Raw genomic sequence first — 18,033 nt, forward strand, 5'->3', positions numbered from 1 at the left:
CCGCATCTAATCCCCACAAGACGCATTCTCTGTTCTCGTGTCTCCCGAGTTCGTTCTTCCAAGGACACCTGGCAAGACCAGTCTCCAGTCAAGAACGTGAGTCCGTTTTCTGCGTTCTTGGCAAGACAAGCCTTTGTCTGAGGTCCAGTGTTCTTCTGTGGAGAGAGAGAAGAACATTGCAGAGGGACAACCATCTGCGCAGCAATCCACCAATCAGGCCTGTATGGTAGAGTGGCCAGACGGAAGCCACTCCCTGCCTGGAATATGCCAAAAGGCATCTGAAGGACTCTCAGACCATAAGAAACAAAATTCTCTGGTCTGATGAGATTAAAATTGAACTCTTTGGAGTGAATGCCAGGCGTCAGGCACGGCTCATCACTAGGCTAATACCATCCCTACAGTGAAGCATGGTGGTGGCAGCATCATGCTGTGGGGATATTTTTTCAGCAGCAGGAACTGGAAAACTAGTCAGGATAGAGGGAAAGATGAATGCAGCAATGTACAGAGACATCCTGAATGAAAACCTGCTTCAGAGTGCTCTTGACCTCAGACTGGGGCAACGGTTCATCTTCTAGCAAGACAATGACCCAAAGCACACCGCCAAAATATCAATGTAGTAGCTTCACAATAACTCTGTGAATGTCCTTGAGTGGCCCAGCCAGAGCCCAGTCCTAAATCCTATTGAACATCTCTGGAGAGATCTGAAAATGGCTGTTCACTGTCGCATCCAACCTGATAGATCATGAGAGGTACTGCAAAGAGGAATGGGCAAAAATTCCCAAAGACAGGTGTGCCAAGCTTGTGGCATCATATTCAAAAAGACTTGAGGCTGTAAATGCTGCCAAAGGTGCATCAACAAAATATTGAGCAAAGGCTGTGAATACGGATGTACATGAGATTTTTCAGCTTTTTTATTTTTAATAAATTTGCAACAATTTCAAAAACATTTTTTTTTTACATTGTCATTATGGGATTTTGTGTGTAGAATTTTGAGGAAATAAGTGAATTTAACCCATTTTGGAATAAGGCTGTAACATAAACAATGTGGAAAAAGTGAAGCGCTATGAATCCTTTCCACATGCACTGTGCATTGTCAGTATGATCAATATTTCTTTTATGCCAAAAATCTTTCAAATATTAGGTAAAAGTAATGTTTCAGGAAGTAAATTCATTACTAAAAATATCAAAATAACTATAATTTTAATTAGTAATGTGCATTTACAAGAACTTTCAGGCTTTAAAGGCACATGGAGTTCAGAAGAATTAATATATCACACAGAACAATTCCAGATGTTTCTTTTGTCTTCAGAATAAATGTGCTTTCCATTGAAGCACTGCTGCCCCTTAGAATCATTGATTCGATTTCTGTCTTGTTTATCTCCAGGACGGCCTCAAGCACACAGTGTGTTGATATCACAATCTTCCCCAATATGCTTTATTGAATCTCTCTGCGAGTGTGTGGCTTATTTTGATTTCTCTCTGGTCTTAATGGAAAGGGTGAAGGGAGTCAGAGAGGAGCTAAGGGCCAGAGTTGGGCTTGTCGCGAGCTGACATGAAAGTCTTCCACCTCGCATATTTAAAAATTCAAACCGGTCAGGATTAAAAATTAAACACTGCAGACTTGAGCATCTAATCCACTGAGGGATGAAAGTCTGGGGAGTATTCCTGATCTGCGGTCCACAGACAAGTAGGTGTGTGAATGTGTTTGTCTCAGAGCAGGGTTATTAAATGGAAAATGACATAATCCCACACCAGTGTGATCTCTCTATTCGAGTAGGAAATAGAAAAAAGGTCTCCTCTGTGTTTTATGTAACACAGAGGTTCTTAAACTCAGTCCTCACACCCCATCACATGTTTTGCTTGTCTCTGTTAACACACCTGATTCAGGAAACCAGCTCATTAGATGAGAACTGGGTTTCATTTGACAGGAGCCTTACAGTGTTTATTGCTCTCTACTGCCTGAGAATGAGAAATCTGCCCATATAAAAATCTGATTTATGGCAATAAGTTCAATTGACATATATGACATACAAGTTCATGTTTGGATTTCACTTACAGTTAAAGTCAAAATTACTTGACTTTTGATTTTGAATCTTTTTCAAATATTTTCCAAATGATGTTTAACAGAGCAAGGAATTGCTCACAGTATTTCCTATCATATTTATTTCTTCTGGAGAAAGTCTTATTTGTTTTATTTGAGTTAGAATAAAATGTTTTTAATAAAAAAGCAACATTTTATGGTCAATATTAATAGCCACTCTTAAACAATATTTTTGGAATACAAAAATATTGGTATATCGTTATACAATGATTTGCCCAATTAACCTAACTTGCCTAATTAACCTAGTTAAGCCTTTAAATGGCACTTTAAGCTGAATACTACTATCTTGAAAAATATCTAGTAAAATATTTACAATCATCATGACAAAGATAAAAGAAATCACCTGTCAGAAATTAGTTATTAAAACTATTAAGCTGCGGTCACACTGGGCTTTTCCTCCCATAGAGTTCCATTCATACGCACGCGAATGCGTCAGACCGGAAACGCACGGTCATGCGTTCAGTGGCACCTCCAGAAAATTTTTTTAGGGGTGGCAAGAAGAGGCCGCACCAAATCTTGGGGTGGCACACAAAAAATAATGAATTCAGTGTAATGTTATATTTTTATTTCTGGTAAATGAAATAATATGGTTTTAATTCATTTAATTAATTACTCTTGAAATATTGCAGGGCAACACGGTGGCGCATTAGGTAGTGCTGTCGCCACACAGCAAGAAGGTCGCTGGTTCGAGCCTCGGCTGGGTCAGTTAGTGTCTCTGTGTGGAGTTTGCATGTTCTCCCCGCGTTTACGTGGGTTTCCTCCGGGTGCTCCAGTTTCCCCCACAGTCCAAAGACATGTGGTACAGGTGAATTGGGTAGGCTAAATTGTCCGTAGTGAATGAGTGTGTATGGACATCTCCTAGAGATGGGTTGCAGCTGGAAGGGCATGTATGTCGCCCAACAGCAGCAATATTTGTCAAACTGTAGAGTGTCCTCTGCTTGTTGCTGTATGTGGGCAGAGTAGTACACAAGGGTAAAGGGTTAAGCGGCTGGACGAATGCTGTTATTTGCAGAAAATCAGCACGGCTATCAGCCAATCAGATTCAAGAACCAGACAGAACTTTTGTATGTATGTGAAATATATATATATATAATTATTATTTAATTATTTATAATTACACACACAGACGTATACATATATTATATAGAGGAGGACCTAATAAATACAATTAAAAACATTTTGCACACTAAAATACAGTTCGATGGAAAAATGCTCCTTTCACACTGAAATGATGGCAGAATATCCTGTGGAGTGCCCTTCACAGGGCGCTTATGGTCAAATTGGAACAAACAAACATCTGAAGTGATGAGATAGGTTTAAAAAATGTGCATAGTGGTGTGTTGTGAGGACTGGAATTGAGGACTACCAATGTAGCTACTGCGACTGAATGTAACTGACCATCCATCTTATCTTTCTCCCCTGTTTCCCTTCCTTTCTCATCCTTTCTGACCTCCACACATCAACCATCTCATCCTCACAGTGAGCTCAAACCAGAGCAGTCATGCTCCTGAGTACCCAGACTGCCAAGAAGGGGGAAATGAAGCCAGTCTGCTGGTGTCCCCTCTGGTGGTGGCTGGCATCGTCATCGGCCTGGTGCTCTTCCTGTCCTGCGTCACCATCATTGTGGGTAGTCTCCGCAAGGACAGTCGACTGCGCAACCCACATCTGCGTGCCAGCTACGGTCAGTTGGTGCACTACTAAACACTATAACCCTGCAAAAATTCTTTTCCTACTTAAGGCAAGGCAAGTTTATTTCTATAGCACATTTCATACACAGTGGCAATTCAAAGTCCTTTACATAAACAGGAATAAAAAAGACAAGTATAAGAAAATAAAACAAATAATGAAAGAATGAAAAAGAAAAGAAAGACACAATAGTGTGATACTTAGATTTTTTTGTCTTGTTTCTAGTCCAAATATTTAAAATTGCTTAAATCAAGAGTTTTCTACTCAAGCAAAATATAATGTCTTGTTTTTAGAAATAATATGCCCAAATTAAATTGACTTTTTCCTTAAAACAAGTAAAATAATCTGCCAATGGGGTAAGCAAAATAATCTTATGTCAATATGAGAAAAATATTATTGGCTGTGTTTCCAACATAAAAACTGGGAACAGATTTAAACTCTAGGAATGCAATTTAAAACTAAATTTGCTTCTACTTCAAAGCAGGGTCTAATTCAGCACAGTATGAACTATAGTGACTTAAGTGTATGTTGATTGGGCAAATGGATGCCATACAAAACAAAGACACAGTATTTAAAAATAGTTTTATTCATGGGAAATCTGTTTTCAAACCATTTATTATTCTGAAAAGGCAGTGAAGAAACAATCTTTCAGTGTTTTAGCTTTCTGTTTAGGAGTTCATGGAATGATGTTGATAAAAAAGCTAGTCCTTGTATAGTCCTGGGTATATCAGTTAGCCTTGTCCAGGGGTTAGTGATATGGTCAAGATCCCCAGGGAGACTTTTACTATAAACCACAAATTTTGGGTTTATTTTTATTTTGTACTGTGTGTAAAAATGGTTACTGGTCTATTTTATCATGAACCACGGACACAATATTATAATCTTTAATATAAGAGATTAGAACTCACTTTTTATTGAGGAAAAATCATAATTTTTTATTGACTGCATCTGTGTGCTAATTTTAATGTTATATATATATATATATATATATATATATATATATATATATATATATATATATATATATATATATATATATATACAGTTTATCAAGAATGTACCGCTGGATCGCGTCTCACTATAGTTGTTAAACGCGATATTTAATTAAACTTGTCTCTATCTAACGACTCTTCAGGCTTTTGAATCTGTATACTGTGTCAGTATACTGCTTCAATCTTTCGCTTTCATGCTTGTACTTAGTTATTTTAGCAAAAACCTCAGATACTGTTGGTTGTGCACCTTTTTTATGAAATGGTTATGGGTAAAACAAAGATCATGCGAGTCAGGTAGTTGTAACGGTAGGCTACAATTAATTAGTTGTGAATGAATTAATTATTCATAAATAATTAATTCACCACTGCCTATGACAACGATGCCATCATCCATCATGATGTTTCACGTTAGACATTGTACGATCCCAAATTAGTCCGCCTCAACCCAAACCTATTATAAATTATAAATATAAATATTATATAATATTATCTATTAAAAGTTTTGTATTAAATATAATATATAAAAAATTGTGATTCAAAGAATTTTCAAAGAAGGGATCAATATCAGATTTTATTCAACAGAAAATAATAAATAAATATGTATTTTCATGATTCATGATGAACTCAGGTCTGATTTTGGGTTTGAAATTGCATGGATTCATTAAATAATGGCAGAAGCAAGACTTAGCATTCTCAAATGTCCAATACAACCATCAGTAATTGATGTTTTGCTGGTTTTGTTGTTGTTTCTACAGCTCCAGATGGCCTCTCATATGGTGGCTCCATTGGAGAGCTGAGGTCCACTTGTGTTGAGGATTTTCCCCCTGCTTTTGACTTTGACTCATATGTGGAGACTCTGTCTCAAGTCAACGTCATGTATCCAGATTCCCCACCTCAGTAAGTTACATTTTACCTTTGTATTGAGTCTGTGTGAATATATGTTGTATATACAGTGCAGGTTGGAAAAAGAGTGTGTGCAATCGGTAATGAGATCACTTTATCGGCTGTGACGGATAAGTGCTCTGCCTCTTTAATGGATTCCATTTCACCATCTTTTTCCACAGTCTTTAAAGGCCTCAGCGTAGCATGAGCTGATAACCACACTAAAAGACAGCTAGAGATCCTAAAGATAAAGCAGTCAAGAATAATTTGCCATATTTGAGCAGTTTTTCACATTCAGCTTGACTTGAAGTGCAACCTAAACCCATCTTAGAAAATGCAGATACTCAGTCTTAAAGGGTCTATTTGAAAATAATGAAACCTCCTCTAGTTTGATTAGTTCTGGTGTCTGGGGAAATCGAAATGGTTCATTTTAGGGTCCCATGTTGGCTTGATGCAATTTTTTTCTTTACACATAAAAATGAGGAATTACACAGAAATGGTCAAAATGATAACGATTTGAGACCTTTCGCTTTTAGAGCGTTTCACCTTTTGCGGGCCTCTCGCATCCTGTTAGGAAGGCTGGACACCTTCAACTTTCAGCCTTCAGTCTGTTCTCTAACAAGCAGGGATTGCTGATAAATGCCATGGCTTTGCACTGAGAAAGGCTTGGTGTGTTTGATCTAAATGGCAGCTTGTCTAATTGGCATCCTCAAAGAATCTGTCAGTTCCCTTTTTGCCATTTAGCCCGCCTGCCTTCACACAGCGACACGTGAAATACTTCTCAGGTAGGGGAGCCCATCACAAAGGGACGCTTCCGAGTGAGAAAGCTTTTATTTTTTAGAAGATCTCATTTGACTGATTTTAGGTTGGATGTGGAAAAACAGATCCTAATATATTGGGAACAGCGACACTAGCTGGGTATCCATTACCCTGTGCTAATGCGAAGTTTGAATTATCGCATGAAAAAATGAGTGTTGGCAATGACAAATGTTGAATAAAAATCCTTTAATTTGCTAAATTATATTTTTACACTTACTTGAGGTGGTTTTGCACTTGTGTGAAAAAGAGTTCATGTGAAATACAGGAGATGGAAACGCAGTAGCCAAATTAACTCTTACATATTAAGCATTCATTATGCTTGCCTTTTTTTTTGGTTACTAGGTTACCAATACTATAGTGAGCCTCTCTAAAAAACCTGATGGAAACTAGGGATGTTCAAATCCGTTTACGTGATCGGAAATCGAGCCCGATCACACGGTTTCAGACATATTCTCATTATTTTAACACATCTATATAGTTATGCGATGGCACAGAGTTAGACCTCTTATTTGACTTCACGTAGAAACAGCAATGCATGTGGCATGACATCACTTTGTTGTAGAGATGCGTTTGGTTAAATCCTGGCAAAGTAGAACACGGAAAGCGCAAGTAAAGCTGCGGTCACATTGGGCTTTGTGTGTGCGAAATTCTGTCGTGCTGCGCTGCGAAAAGGGGCGGGATTAAACATTTTAATTAGACATTAAAAAAGCCAGCGATTGCTCTATGTTTTACATTTTTGCCTAGAGAGGTCCTGTTTTGATCCTCGATTGGTCTCATGCAGTCAAGTGATGCGATTTAGCAGGTTAGAGTTCACCAAGCTTGAACTTTGCACCGCAGCAACCTGCGAAACTTAACGCATGACCCCGTGTTTCCGGTCTGACGCATTCGCGTGCTTATGAATGGAAGTCTATGAGAAGAAAAGTCAAGTGTGACCGCAGCTTATGTCTGCGGTCTGGAGGTATTATAAAGTTGATGACAACAACATTGCCATAACAAACTGTGAGATATGTAAACTTGGGACTGCCTGCCAGGTATTTTAAGTCGAGGTGCTATTTGTTTTTATATTAGATTTCTTTTTATATTTACTGTTGCACTAAAGTCCAAAAGGGAATAATTTATGTTATTTATTACTTGATTGTTCAAGCTACCTCACAGATGTGCTTTGTTTGTTAACAGAGATGTTAAATGTTAAAATAAGGTGAATTAAATAAAAATAAGAAACATCCAAGGCGACACGGTGGCACAGTGGATAGGACTGTCATCTCATAACAAAATTTCTGTTTGGAGTTTGCATGTTCTCCCTGTGTCAACGTGGGTTTCCTCCGGGTGCTCCGGTTTCCCCCACAGTCCGAAGACATGTGCTACAGGTGAATTGGGTAAGCTAAATTGTCCGTAGTGTATGAGTGTGAATGAGAGTGTATGGGTGTTTCTCAGTGATCGGTTGCAGCTGATTAATAAAGGGACTAAGCCGGAAAGAGAGAGAGAGAGAGAGTGAGAGAGAGAGAGAGAGAGAGAGAACGAACGAACAAACGAACTGGATCTGTTTCAATGCTATTCTTTATTGATCAGGAAATCTTTAATGGAAGCACATCTAATTCCTTAGGATAAAAACCTAGCTAATGAACAAATAGGATTTGTTATAAATAGCAAAAAAGCACTTTGATGGTATAAACAAACAAACATCAACAACTTAAATTCAAATCAATTCAAAAGCATTGTCAAAGACAAAACTTAATATGACCTTAAAGGAATCTATATATCCTGAGGTCATGCAACTATAATCCATCTATATACAGGATCTATACATTTTATTACATTTAAATTGATCTATAGACTGTGTGACGTTCTAACAGAACTGTATAGACTAATACACAATGATATTGGGAACATTCTAAAATTATGGAGGTCATAAGGATTTTTGAATTGTAAAACTTGTGGTTGACAAGGCCAATTCTCATTTCCCACTTCACAGACAGGCACAACATCAAGGTTCATCAGATCAGTGTGTTATCCCTGTCAGCATCTGTTAAAACTGATTTACACACATTTTTACCAATTGAAGTTCACTGGGCATCTGTTGAGTTTTGGAATGTCTGATTAGTGACTGTAATTGTGTGTTTCTCTGCATTGATCTGTGGCTGTTGACACAGGGTGATGTGTCCTGATAGTCAATAATATTAGAATGCAAATAACTCACAAACCCCAATTTTAGTGTGCTAAACAAAATGTTAAAATATTATGTTGTCTTGCATCGGACACACCAGGAAAAGTGAGAATATGGGAATAATCACAGACATATTTTAACCAAAAAAAATATATATTTAATGAAAATATAAATTTAAAACTCAGATATAAGCAATAAACCATAACGCCTTAGATAAAAAGTAACATTAAACCACTCAAAAGCTGCGGTCACACTATGCTTTGTGTGTGCGAAATTATGTCGTACAGCACTGCGAAAAGGGGCGGGATTAAACAAGATAATTAGACATTAAAAAAAGCGAGTGATTCCTCCATGTTTAAAATTTCTGTCCAGAGAGGTCCTGTTTTGATCCTCGATTGGACTCACGCAGTCAAATGATGCGATTTCGCAGGTCAGAGTTCACCAAGCTTGAACTTTGCACCGCAGCAACATGCGAAACTTGACGCATGACCCTGCGTTTCCGGTCTGACGCATTCGCGTGCATATGAATAGAAGTCTATGAGAGGAAAAGCCCAGTGTGACCGCAGCTTAACACTAACCTGAGGAGTGTTTGTAAACACAGGGTAATTAGCAGTTAAACAAGGTACTAACAAGGACTAATCAATCAATTAATGAGCAATCATATAAGGGAACAAAGCAAACAACAAAACAGGGAATGCAAGCTAAAACCAATAAAAAAATTAAAAAAATAAATTTTTAATGTAAATCATACTTAAAAACAGAACTAAACTGAACCATTACAGCATGAGTGCATCTCTAGTATATAAAAAGCTTGTTTCGATCCACATTTGGGTAAAATATAGACAACTCCAACATAATTGGGTTAAATTATTACCTTTAGTTATGTGCTTGTACATAACTTAATTTTACCCAAATTTGGGTTGAAACACCCAGGCATTTATTACAATGTATAATTTCCCTTGGTTTTACTATCTTTTTTGTCCCCCATTCTTACTTAATGCATATATCAACTGACCTACATAATGCCTGGACCGAGAGACGCCCAGATATGAAATGATAAGCATTTTCACTCTTGACAGCACACACTGCACACTGGCAGTGTTTGGAAGATGGGAAATCAACAAACGTGCAGTTTTACACCCACATGCATCTTGCAAGCCAAAGCAAGCCTGCTATTTCAGTTTTTTTCTGGAAAGTGCAATATGTTTGTCACATTCATGTATGTGCTTGTAGTGAGAGAAAAGAACAGATGATTCAAATGCAAGGACATCGATTATATTGTCTATTTACACTGCAATAGGGGCACAGAATTGTTCTGAGGTGGCATTAATGTGACTGTTTAATGCTGCTCTGAGGTAGTAGAAATATAATTCAACTGAATTTGCAACTGTATAGTTTGATACTAGGGGCTGAAATGCAGTAGTCAACATTTGAAGTGGACTATTACGTTTCATCATAGTTGCCCAAAAAAAATTTGGACACCACTCATTCGTGTCCTTCATTCGTGTGCATCATGACGTTTCTATCAATCGTTTTTATGCGCATCTCCAAAATGAGCATTAAAATAGGTGGGTGAAAACGTAAGGCGAGAAATACCGCTTCATCTTTAAAAAAGGGGAGGAGACTGACAGAAACTCAGAGTTTAGAGAATAAAACCTGCTCCTGACCAGGTTAGATTCACAGAGTAAGTTACCACAGTAACTGACTCTGAGTTAAAGTGACTTCTCTTTCAGAAACAGGCTTGACTTAACCTGCTTTCTCAAGTTTGACAAACCTGCCATTTTGAAACGGAAAACCCAGAGTTTCAGAGTTTTCACTTAACCTCCTTTCTGAAACAGGCCCATTATCTGGTTGATAACAGTGCGGCGAATATTCAAGTCTCGCAATGGTAGTAATTATTCCCAACTGTACTTGTTGAGATAAAAAAATAACTAATAAATACATCATTGTGTCTGCCACAAATACTGCACTGCACTGTACTGAAAAAGTGGACTGTTGTAATCTTAATTGTCTCTGTTGTAATCTTAGCATGTTACATCTGTTGTGAAAACATTGATTTGGCACATCACCTCACACCGCACTTCAGGTTCAGAGGACGGATGTAACTGTTGTCTTAAAAAGACACCGTACAAAACATTTTCAGTCCATAACATTGTAGTAACATTACTGTAAACTACTAAGTGAAATCTTCAAAAACTGAAAGAGTAGTGTTGACGATACAATCTAACTTTGCTATCTGAATATTGTAGTAATATTACTGTGAACTTAGTAACTAATCATTTTGACTAAGGTATATCTTTAAAAACTGAAAGAGTACTGCTGACGATACTCATATAACTTTGCCATCTGGAGAAACAAACAACAAACATTGATCGCACACGTACCAAATCTGAAGAGACAGGACAATCAACATAAACTGGAACTGCGTCTTTTTTTAAAAGAAGACAAGTGGCAAATCCAGATTTTACCAGTTCCAGATGCAAAAAGCTGTCGGGTAAAAAGCAAAACTTTTGTTTTGGCACATTTAAAAACGCAACACTAACGACCCTTATCTCCGAACAATTCTTCTTTTTCTTCTTCTACTTGTTATAATTACGGTTGGCAACACAACGTGGCGTCTCTCTGAACACTGTAACAAATAAAAACATTCTTCGAAGCTCTAACAAGTTGCATCTCATTCACAATAGAGTGTGCTGATTGGTTCAAACCAAGCCTTTCTCATGAATTAATGCTGAAAACTCAAGTTAACGACAGCCAATCTCCATGCTGGAATTTACACAATGACCTCATCGCCGTGACGTTGCTTCAAAACAAAATGTTTTAAACCGGAAGAACGAATTTGCTCAAAACAATGGAAAAACAACCAATTTTCACTTTTTTTTGTGAAATATATGGGTCCTAATAGTGTTTTTAGCAATGTGGGACACGTATATGACTGTCAACATCTCAATAAATGTGTTTAGGTGTATCGTGACCCTTTAAGTTGAAAACCTAGATTAAACAATAGGCTACCCCAGGAATGTTTTTGTTTGATGTAATTCTGTGGAAAATGTGGCCATTCACAAAAAAAATTCAGTTTTCAAAGCACTGAAAGACATTTTTAAAAAGTTGACACAAAGTTGACATTATGGGACACTGCAGAAAGCATAAGTATAAGATATAAATGTAGAAGTAGCACATTTGCACAATGTATGAATGGCCCTGTGCAGTGCTCAAGCCATTGCTCTTCAGCCATATCAAAACCAGAAGATTATAATTGGTAAAAAGTTAAAGGTTTAGCTCATGAATATTAGGTTACATGCCTGGGCATCTCATCCTGATTGAAATTAATTTCACTGCCTCTGTCCAGATGTGTACTTTGAGCCTTATTGAGTGGCTTGCATGTAAATATGTTCCTACTCTTAAAAACTGTTGAGTGCATCTGTCAACAATGTTGATTTGAAATGTAACTAAAATAAGTCGACTTGTGACTTCATGCAGAACAGTGATGTCTGTTTGACCTCACTGTTGACTGAATTAATCTGCTCTTATAGTGGCAAGATAAGTTATTTATCAGCCCTGTAGCTATTGTTCCTCAGTGTTGAAGTGCTCACGGTTGCATAACAGTTGCCTGCATTGTAAAGCGTGCGCCTGTCTGTTTGCGTGTACAGTTTAGTCGGGGTCATGCCTGTGCTCAACTTGCCTGCCCTTCATGGCCTGTTTCACAGAGCGCCAATGTTATTTACATCTCTATGACAGTTCCATTAGGCAGGCAGAGCCCTCTGGTGAGGCTCTGCGAAGGGGCTTTTGAACAGGGTGAAATTACCTCTCCCTCGGAGCAAGAGCTACCTGAAAGAGCAGAGCCTCCTCCTATTAAAACGCAAATTATGACTGATATAGATTATTAGTGCTGGCCTCGAGGCCTATTAAGAATTACTGAATGGTGTGTAATTCTGTTTGGGAGAGATATCTGACCCTCAGTCCACATGCTCAATTTAATTAGAGACAGACATGCCCGCACACCCCTGTAAGAGGATGTGGTAAGACGATTACTACTGCATCAAATTTTGTTCTATAGTGAAAGTGATTTTTCTTTGAAAGGAAGGAAACTAATTTATCAAACTGCAGTTATTTATTATTCTGCAATTTATTTGGCAGAGCAGTGTTTCAAGAGTGCTGGAATTGTACACAGTGTAATGAGGATCAAACTCCATAATTTGGTAAAGTTTAGATGGGAGAGCTGTGGTTGTTTACATCAATATAGCATTTGTAGGGCTGGTTTTGGGGTAGCTGTCAATAAAATAAAATTTAATGTATAATTTCAGAAATAATATGAGTAATTGTCTGTATAGTTACTGTTTTTACATTACTGTGATGGTTGAGTTTAGGATTGAGGTAGTCTTTAATAAAATGCAATTAATGGGTAATTTAATAAACAATATTAATAATTATTGCAAGGGTCATTCTGAAAATGTAGCCCTATATACATTTCTGGAGATCGCAAATTATGTAGCCAGAATTACATATGGCTGCATTTCATCTTAAAAACTAACAATACGGGGCGGCATGACGCCGTTCCTTTTTGCACTTACTAGCTGACCGCTTGCCTTCATATGGACTGCTTTTCTGCTGTTACCAATTTGTTCAGTTAGCTCGCCATGCACATCGATAGACTTGAGACGCAGAGAGAAGTTGACACTGATGACGTGTTTTAAGTCTGGTGAAGAACGGTTCAGAAAGTGGGTAAGACAAAAACAGAAGCCAAAAAATAAATTAAATAAGTAAATAACAGGGTGAGAATATGGTAAAATCTGAAAACGTGATAAAAATCAGGCGAGAACTTTTCTTTTTCTGGATTAGTTTTTAAAACTGTGGGTTGGGTTTACAGGAGCCTGGCTGCGAGCCTCTTGTTACCTTGCTGACCTTGCTCCTCCCTATCGTAGTGGACATTAGCATATCTCTGCCTCTACCTTTCTCTTATGGACAGCAGCCTCTACTCCATATTTCAGTGGACAGTGGGGAGTTTCTTCCAAGCAAGGTCTTCTAGTGCTGACCTCAAGTGTCTAGGGCAGCAGACTTTGCTCCTCCAGCTCAATGGGACCACAAACTTTCCCCAGAAATCAAGGAAGGCTCTCTAACAGAGTGTTCCTCCTTTTTTCCAGGTTTTTATATAAATGTTACAAGGTTCAAACAACATAATTTAAGGAAAGGAGGAGATAAATACTCAACCCAGGCTCATTCTGAAAACATGTCTTACCTAATTTCTGGAACCACTCTTCCTTGGACTCGAACTCCATCGTTGTCGTTGTCAACTCTCTGAATCTCAAGTCCGCCAACGTACACGTCAAGCTAACTGGACAAACTGGTTGCAGCGGGAAAGACCTCCACCCGGAGGCAAGCGGTCAGCTGGTAAGCGCGAAATGCGGAACGGCGTCATACCACCCCGTAGCTTGCATTTAAAAAAAACTTTAATGCAGCTATATGTACCTCCGGCTACCTAATTCACGGTCTCCAGAAACAACCATGAGACTGCGTTTTCAGAATGAGCCTGTGTTGTAAATACTGGTGAATGTTTTTTTTAACACTTCAATTGTAACTCTTTCTCTTCCTAACTAAAAAGTTCTATCTGAACTCTTTAGTTCACTTCACTGAAACAGTTCTACCCTTCCATCCTTGAATCAGTCCTCTGCACTTCAATAACTGTCTGGTTTAGTTCAGCTACCCAATCTGACCTCTGAAGACTACGTTGGATAGTTCGGACTGCTGAGCGAATCACTGGTACAACTATCCCTACTCTACAAAAACTGTACTTATCCAGAGTGAGCAGAAGGGCAGCCAAAATCACTCAGAGCCCCTCACACCCAGCACACTGCCTCTTTGAACTTTTACCTTCTGGTCGACGCTACAGAGCAAGTCACATATCACACATGCACATACAGTATTAAGTTGCAACTGGTTTCCTTGTTTATGTGCTTGTTAATTGGCGTAAGGGCCACTTTTTTCGATTTATGATTCATATAACTTATGGTTGATTTACTTTACATCAACACAAAACAGTTAAACATGTTTACATGACCACATGCATTGTTGGCTTAATAATCAGCTTAAAGGTTTAGCTCACCCAAAAAATGAAATGAAACTTATGTCATTAATTACTCATCATTATGTTGTTTCAAACCCCTAAGACCTTTGTTCATCTTTGAAACATAAATTAGGATATTTTAGATGAAATCTGGAGCTCCCTCATCCTCCATAGATAGCACCATTCCTGAGATGTTCAAAGTGCAGTAAATGTTCAAAACCAAAAACAGTGTCAAAAAGTCCCATGCACCTCCAGCGGTTTAACTGTAATTATTTGAAGCTCAAAGAACGTGTGTGTGTGTGTGTGTGTGTGCGTGTGTGTGTGTGTGTGTGTGTGTGTGTGTGTGTGTGTGTGTGTGTGTGTGTGTGTGCGTGTGTGTGTGTGTGTGTGTGTGTGTGTGTGTGTGTGCGCGTGTGTGTGCGCGTGTGTGTGTGTGGCAAAAAAGCAAAAAAAAAAAAAAAAAAAAAAACATTAAATACTGAGACTAAAATACACAAGTGAAAATGAACCGATAGGAAAGCCTGATCTGACGTGAAAAAAAGTAAAGGAAACACCCGAACAGGGCAGACATGTGACAGATTGTACTTTATTTTGTAGTAATTCAACAGACAACTTTAACTGTGTGAACAGTGTTTAAAACAGGGTTTTTCACCGTAGAATATTGTTTTTTTTTTTAAATCCCACCCCTATCACAACAGCCAATCACACAACTGATTTAAATAACCAGCTCATTAGATGATCTCCATGCATGAACTGTGACTGAGTATCCCCTGCACAATATGCATTGCTCCCTACCATTCTCCTTCACTGCTCTCTACCCGAGCACGAGACGAGAAACCTATATTTTACTTTGGAATGTTCATTCACGGGTTTGCACAATGGCACTGCCTGCAGCGTCTTTTTACTGGAGTAGCATGAAGTGTGACATAATATTCCTATAAATTCTCATATCTCATATCACACACTAAAATGCCATTTTAATGAAACGTACAGACTACCTTCAAACAGGGACATGAACACTTTAAAAACTTGAAACAATGAAATTTTATTTGGGGAAATTTTGAACTCTGAAATTCAACTCACTTGAACGGTTTCTTGACTAACAAAGACTTTGAAAAAAAATGTGGAAAAACTTTTGAATCAAATTGTTACAGAAAGTCTGTGTCATTGTACAATATCTGTACTGATTGTCAATATCTTGTAAGTTTGGTACCCGTTGTTTTGTTTTCTCGGTGACCCATATTACCCCCCAAAAAAGTCAACATACAGTCCTGAAAATTTTCTTTTTTGATTTTCATTTGCCCAAACCCTTACTTAGTCCCTTGATTCACACCCATACACACTATAAACATGGCCACTGTCTCTGCTTTCCCCTCAACTTCCATGGATATTGATCCATCAGACATAGCCACTCCAGTTTGGCCACCAGTGCAGCAAAGGCAATTCCAATCACCTTCTCACATTCCCACATACCACTCCACACGCACTCAGTTGGACCCTTACAAAAGAAATCAAGTGCATTTCAACACCACAACTCCAGGTGGTACTTCTACACTTCAGCCTGACCCAATGTAACTGTGCTGTATGGTCAGTAACCACCGTGAACATCTTGTGCTCTAAATAATGCTGCCATTTTTCAAGTGCCCATATAACTGCTAGACATTCTTTCTCGGTTGCAGAATAGTTGGTTTCAGCTCTGCGGCTTGCATAAGCGATCACTTCTTCTAGGCCCTGATCCTTTCTTTGTGCTAACACCGCTACCGTTACATAAGTTACACGGACAGAAATGATCACCCTGATGCATGTACTTTCTCTGTCTGCCTGTGAGTGATTCAGAGCGGCAAGACTTACGTGAGGTAACTGATAAAGAAATAAGTGGGATAATCAACAGCTTGCCGTGTGTTAAAGGATTTTAAATGCATTTTAACTTATGACAAGTCATTTATTAACTCATGACTAGTCAGTGATTATCCATTACTTGTTGGTTCTTGCCTTGCAGTAGCTCAGTTGTGGTGTTCAGTGCTGTACTGTTGCAGTGTTCTGTATGGTCTCTGTGAATGCAGAGTGTTTTGAGAGAGGAGGAGGAGGTCTTACAGATGCTAAGGCACTGGAGCTGAACGGAGCTCTCCATCTCTGCCTGCTCCTCTGCTGGCCTTCATTCATCTGTGCCAGGAATGAGCAGGAGCAGAATCACTCTTCAGATCAGAGGAGACGAGCCTCCAGTCACATCATAATGTGCATTTATCACCACTGGCACAGTGCAGTCCTCCCTATCAGCCACCATTACAGACCCACAGCTCTCTGTCTTCACAGATAAAGCTACACTAATGGGCACTGATTTTTATTTTTTTTAAAAAGCCTCATCGGTTTACATCATTATATCATTTATATCATGCCCCTCATACTTACACGATGACTACATGTGTAAGTAATATGTAACCACAGTGTATTTACACATTGTTACATAGTATCTACCTGTACATGTGTAATACTAGTGTAACTACTTATACTGTATGTAACAACCATTGAATATCATGTATAAGTACAAATGTGTGACTGGTCAATGTAACTAAATGTTTTCCGCATCAGAAAGTTGTAGGGGATCAACCTACGTTGTAAGATCGATCAGGGTTTATTAGCTCATTTCAATAACCCGGATCTTAAAGATTCATTTCATTGATTCGACTCAATTGAGTCAGACTGAATCAGATTATACGATTCACACTTTATCTACCATTTGTCCCGCAAATAGAAGACATCGTATTAGGTTAATTTTTAGCAAGGTAACAAGATCTACAGCTCGAGGCAATGACTTAGAAGCACATAAACAAGAACACTGTTCTTACAAAATGAGAACAAAGATTTATTGAGCTACACTACGATACATGAAACTAACTACGTAATAAGCAAACAACAAACAAACACACACACACATTCACACATACACACAGAGGCAGTTCAGAGGATACAATACGAGTTGACTACCATCCCAAATTAATTCTAATACTTCTTACAAGATCTTAGAATAACATCTGAGAAACCACAAAAGCAGAGATTTGGCTTATCTTTAACTGCTTAAGATCAATCTGCACCAGATCAGCAAGAGACAACATTAGTTTGTTACTTGCACATTTGCTGAAGTCAAATTCCCTCGCCGGCTGTAAACACGGCGTTCCTGATTGGCTGGGGACTCGTTATGATGACGTCTTTGGGATTCACACGCTCAAGACTGGCTGTTGTCCTCAGTTACAGAGGTGACGGACTGCTGAGAGTCGGTTTGCGGAAGTTTGTGCAGTTTTGGCGGTCCCAAAACTTAAGAGGGTTGCAT

At 38.5% G+C, this 18,033-nt stretch overlaps 1 protein-coding gene across 1 annotated transcript in view; it reads left to right on the forward strand.

Annotated features, from left to right (window-relative positions):
* Window positions 1–18,033, forward strand: part of bean1 (brain expressed, associated with NEDD4, 1) — a 95,048-nt gene that overhangs the window by 49,266 nt on the left and 27,749 nt on the right. The window contains exons 4-5 of the mRNA XM_056462897.1: window positions 3,582–3,782; window positions 5,535–5,676. Coding sequence (XP_056318872.1) covers window positions 3,582–3,782; window positions 5,535–5,676 — 343 coding nt within the window. The remainder of the gene's footprint in view (window positions 1–3,581; window positions 3,783–5,534; window positions 5,677–18,033) is intronic.

The sequence above is a fragment of the Danio aesculapii genome, chromosome 7 (assembly GCF_903798145.1).
Source record: "Danio aesculapii chromosome 7, fDanAes4.1, whole genome shotgun sequence".
In the NCBI taxonomy this organism is placed as follows: domain Eukaryota; kingdom Metazoa; phylum Chordata; class Actinopteri; order Cypriniformes; family Danionidae; genus Danio; species Danio aesculapii.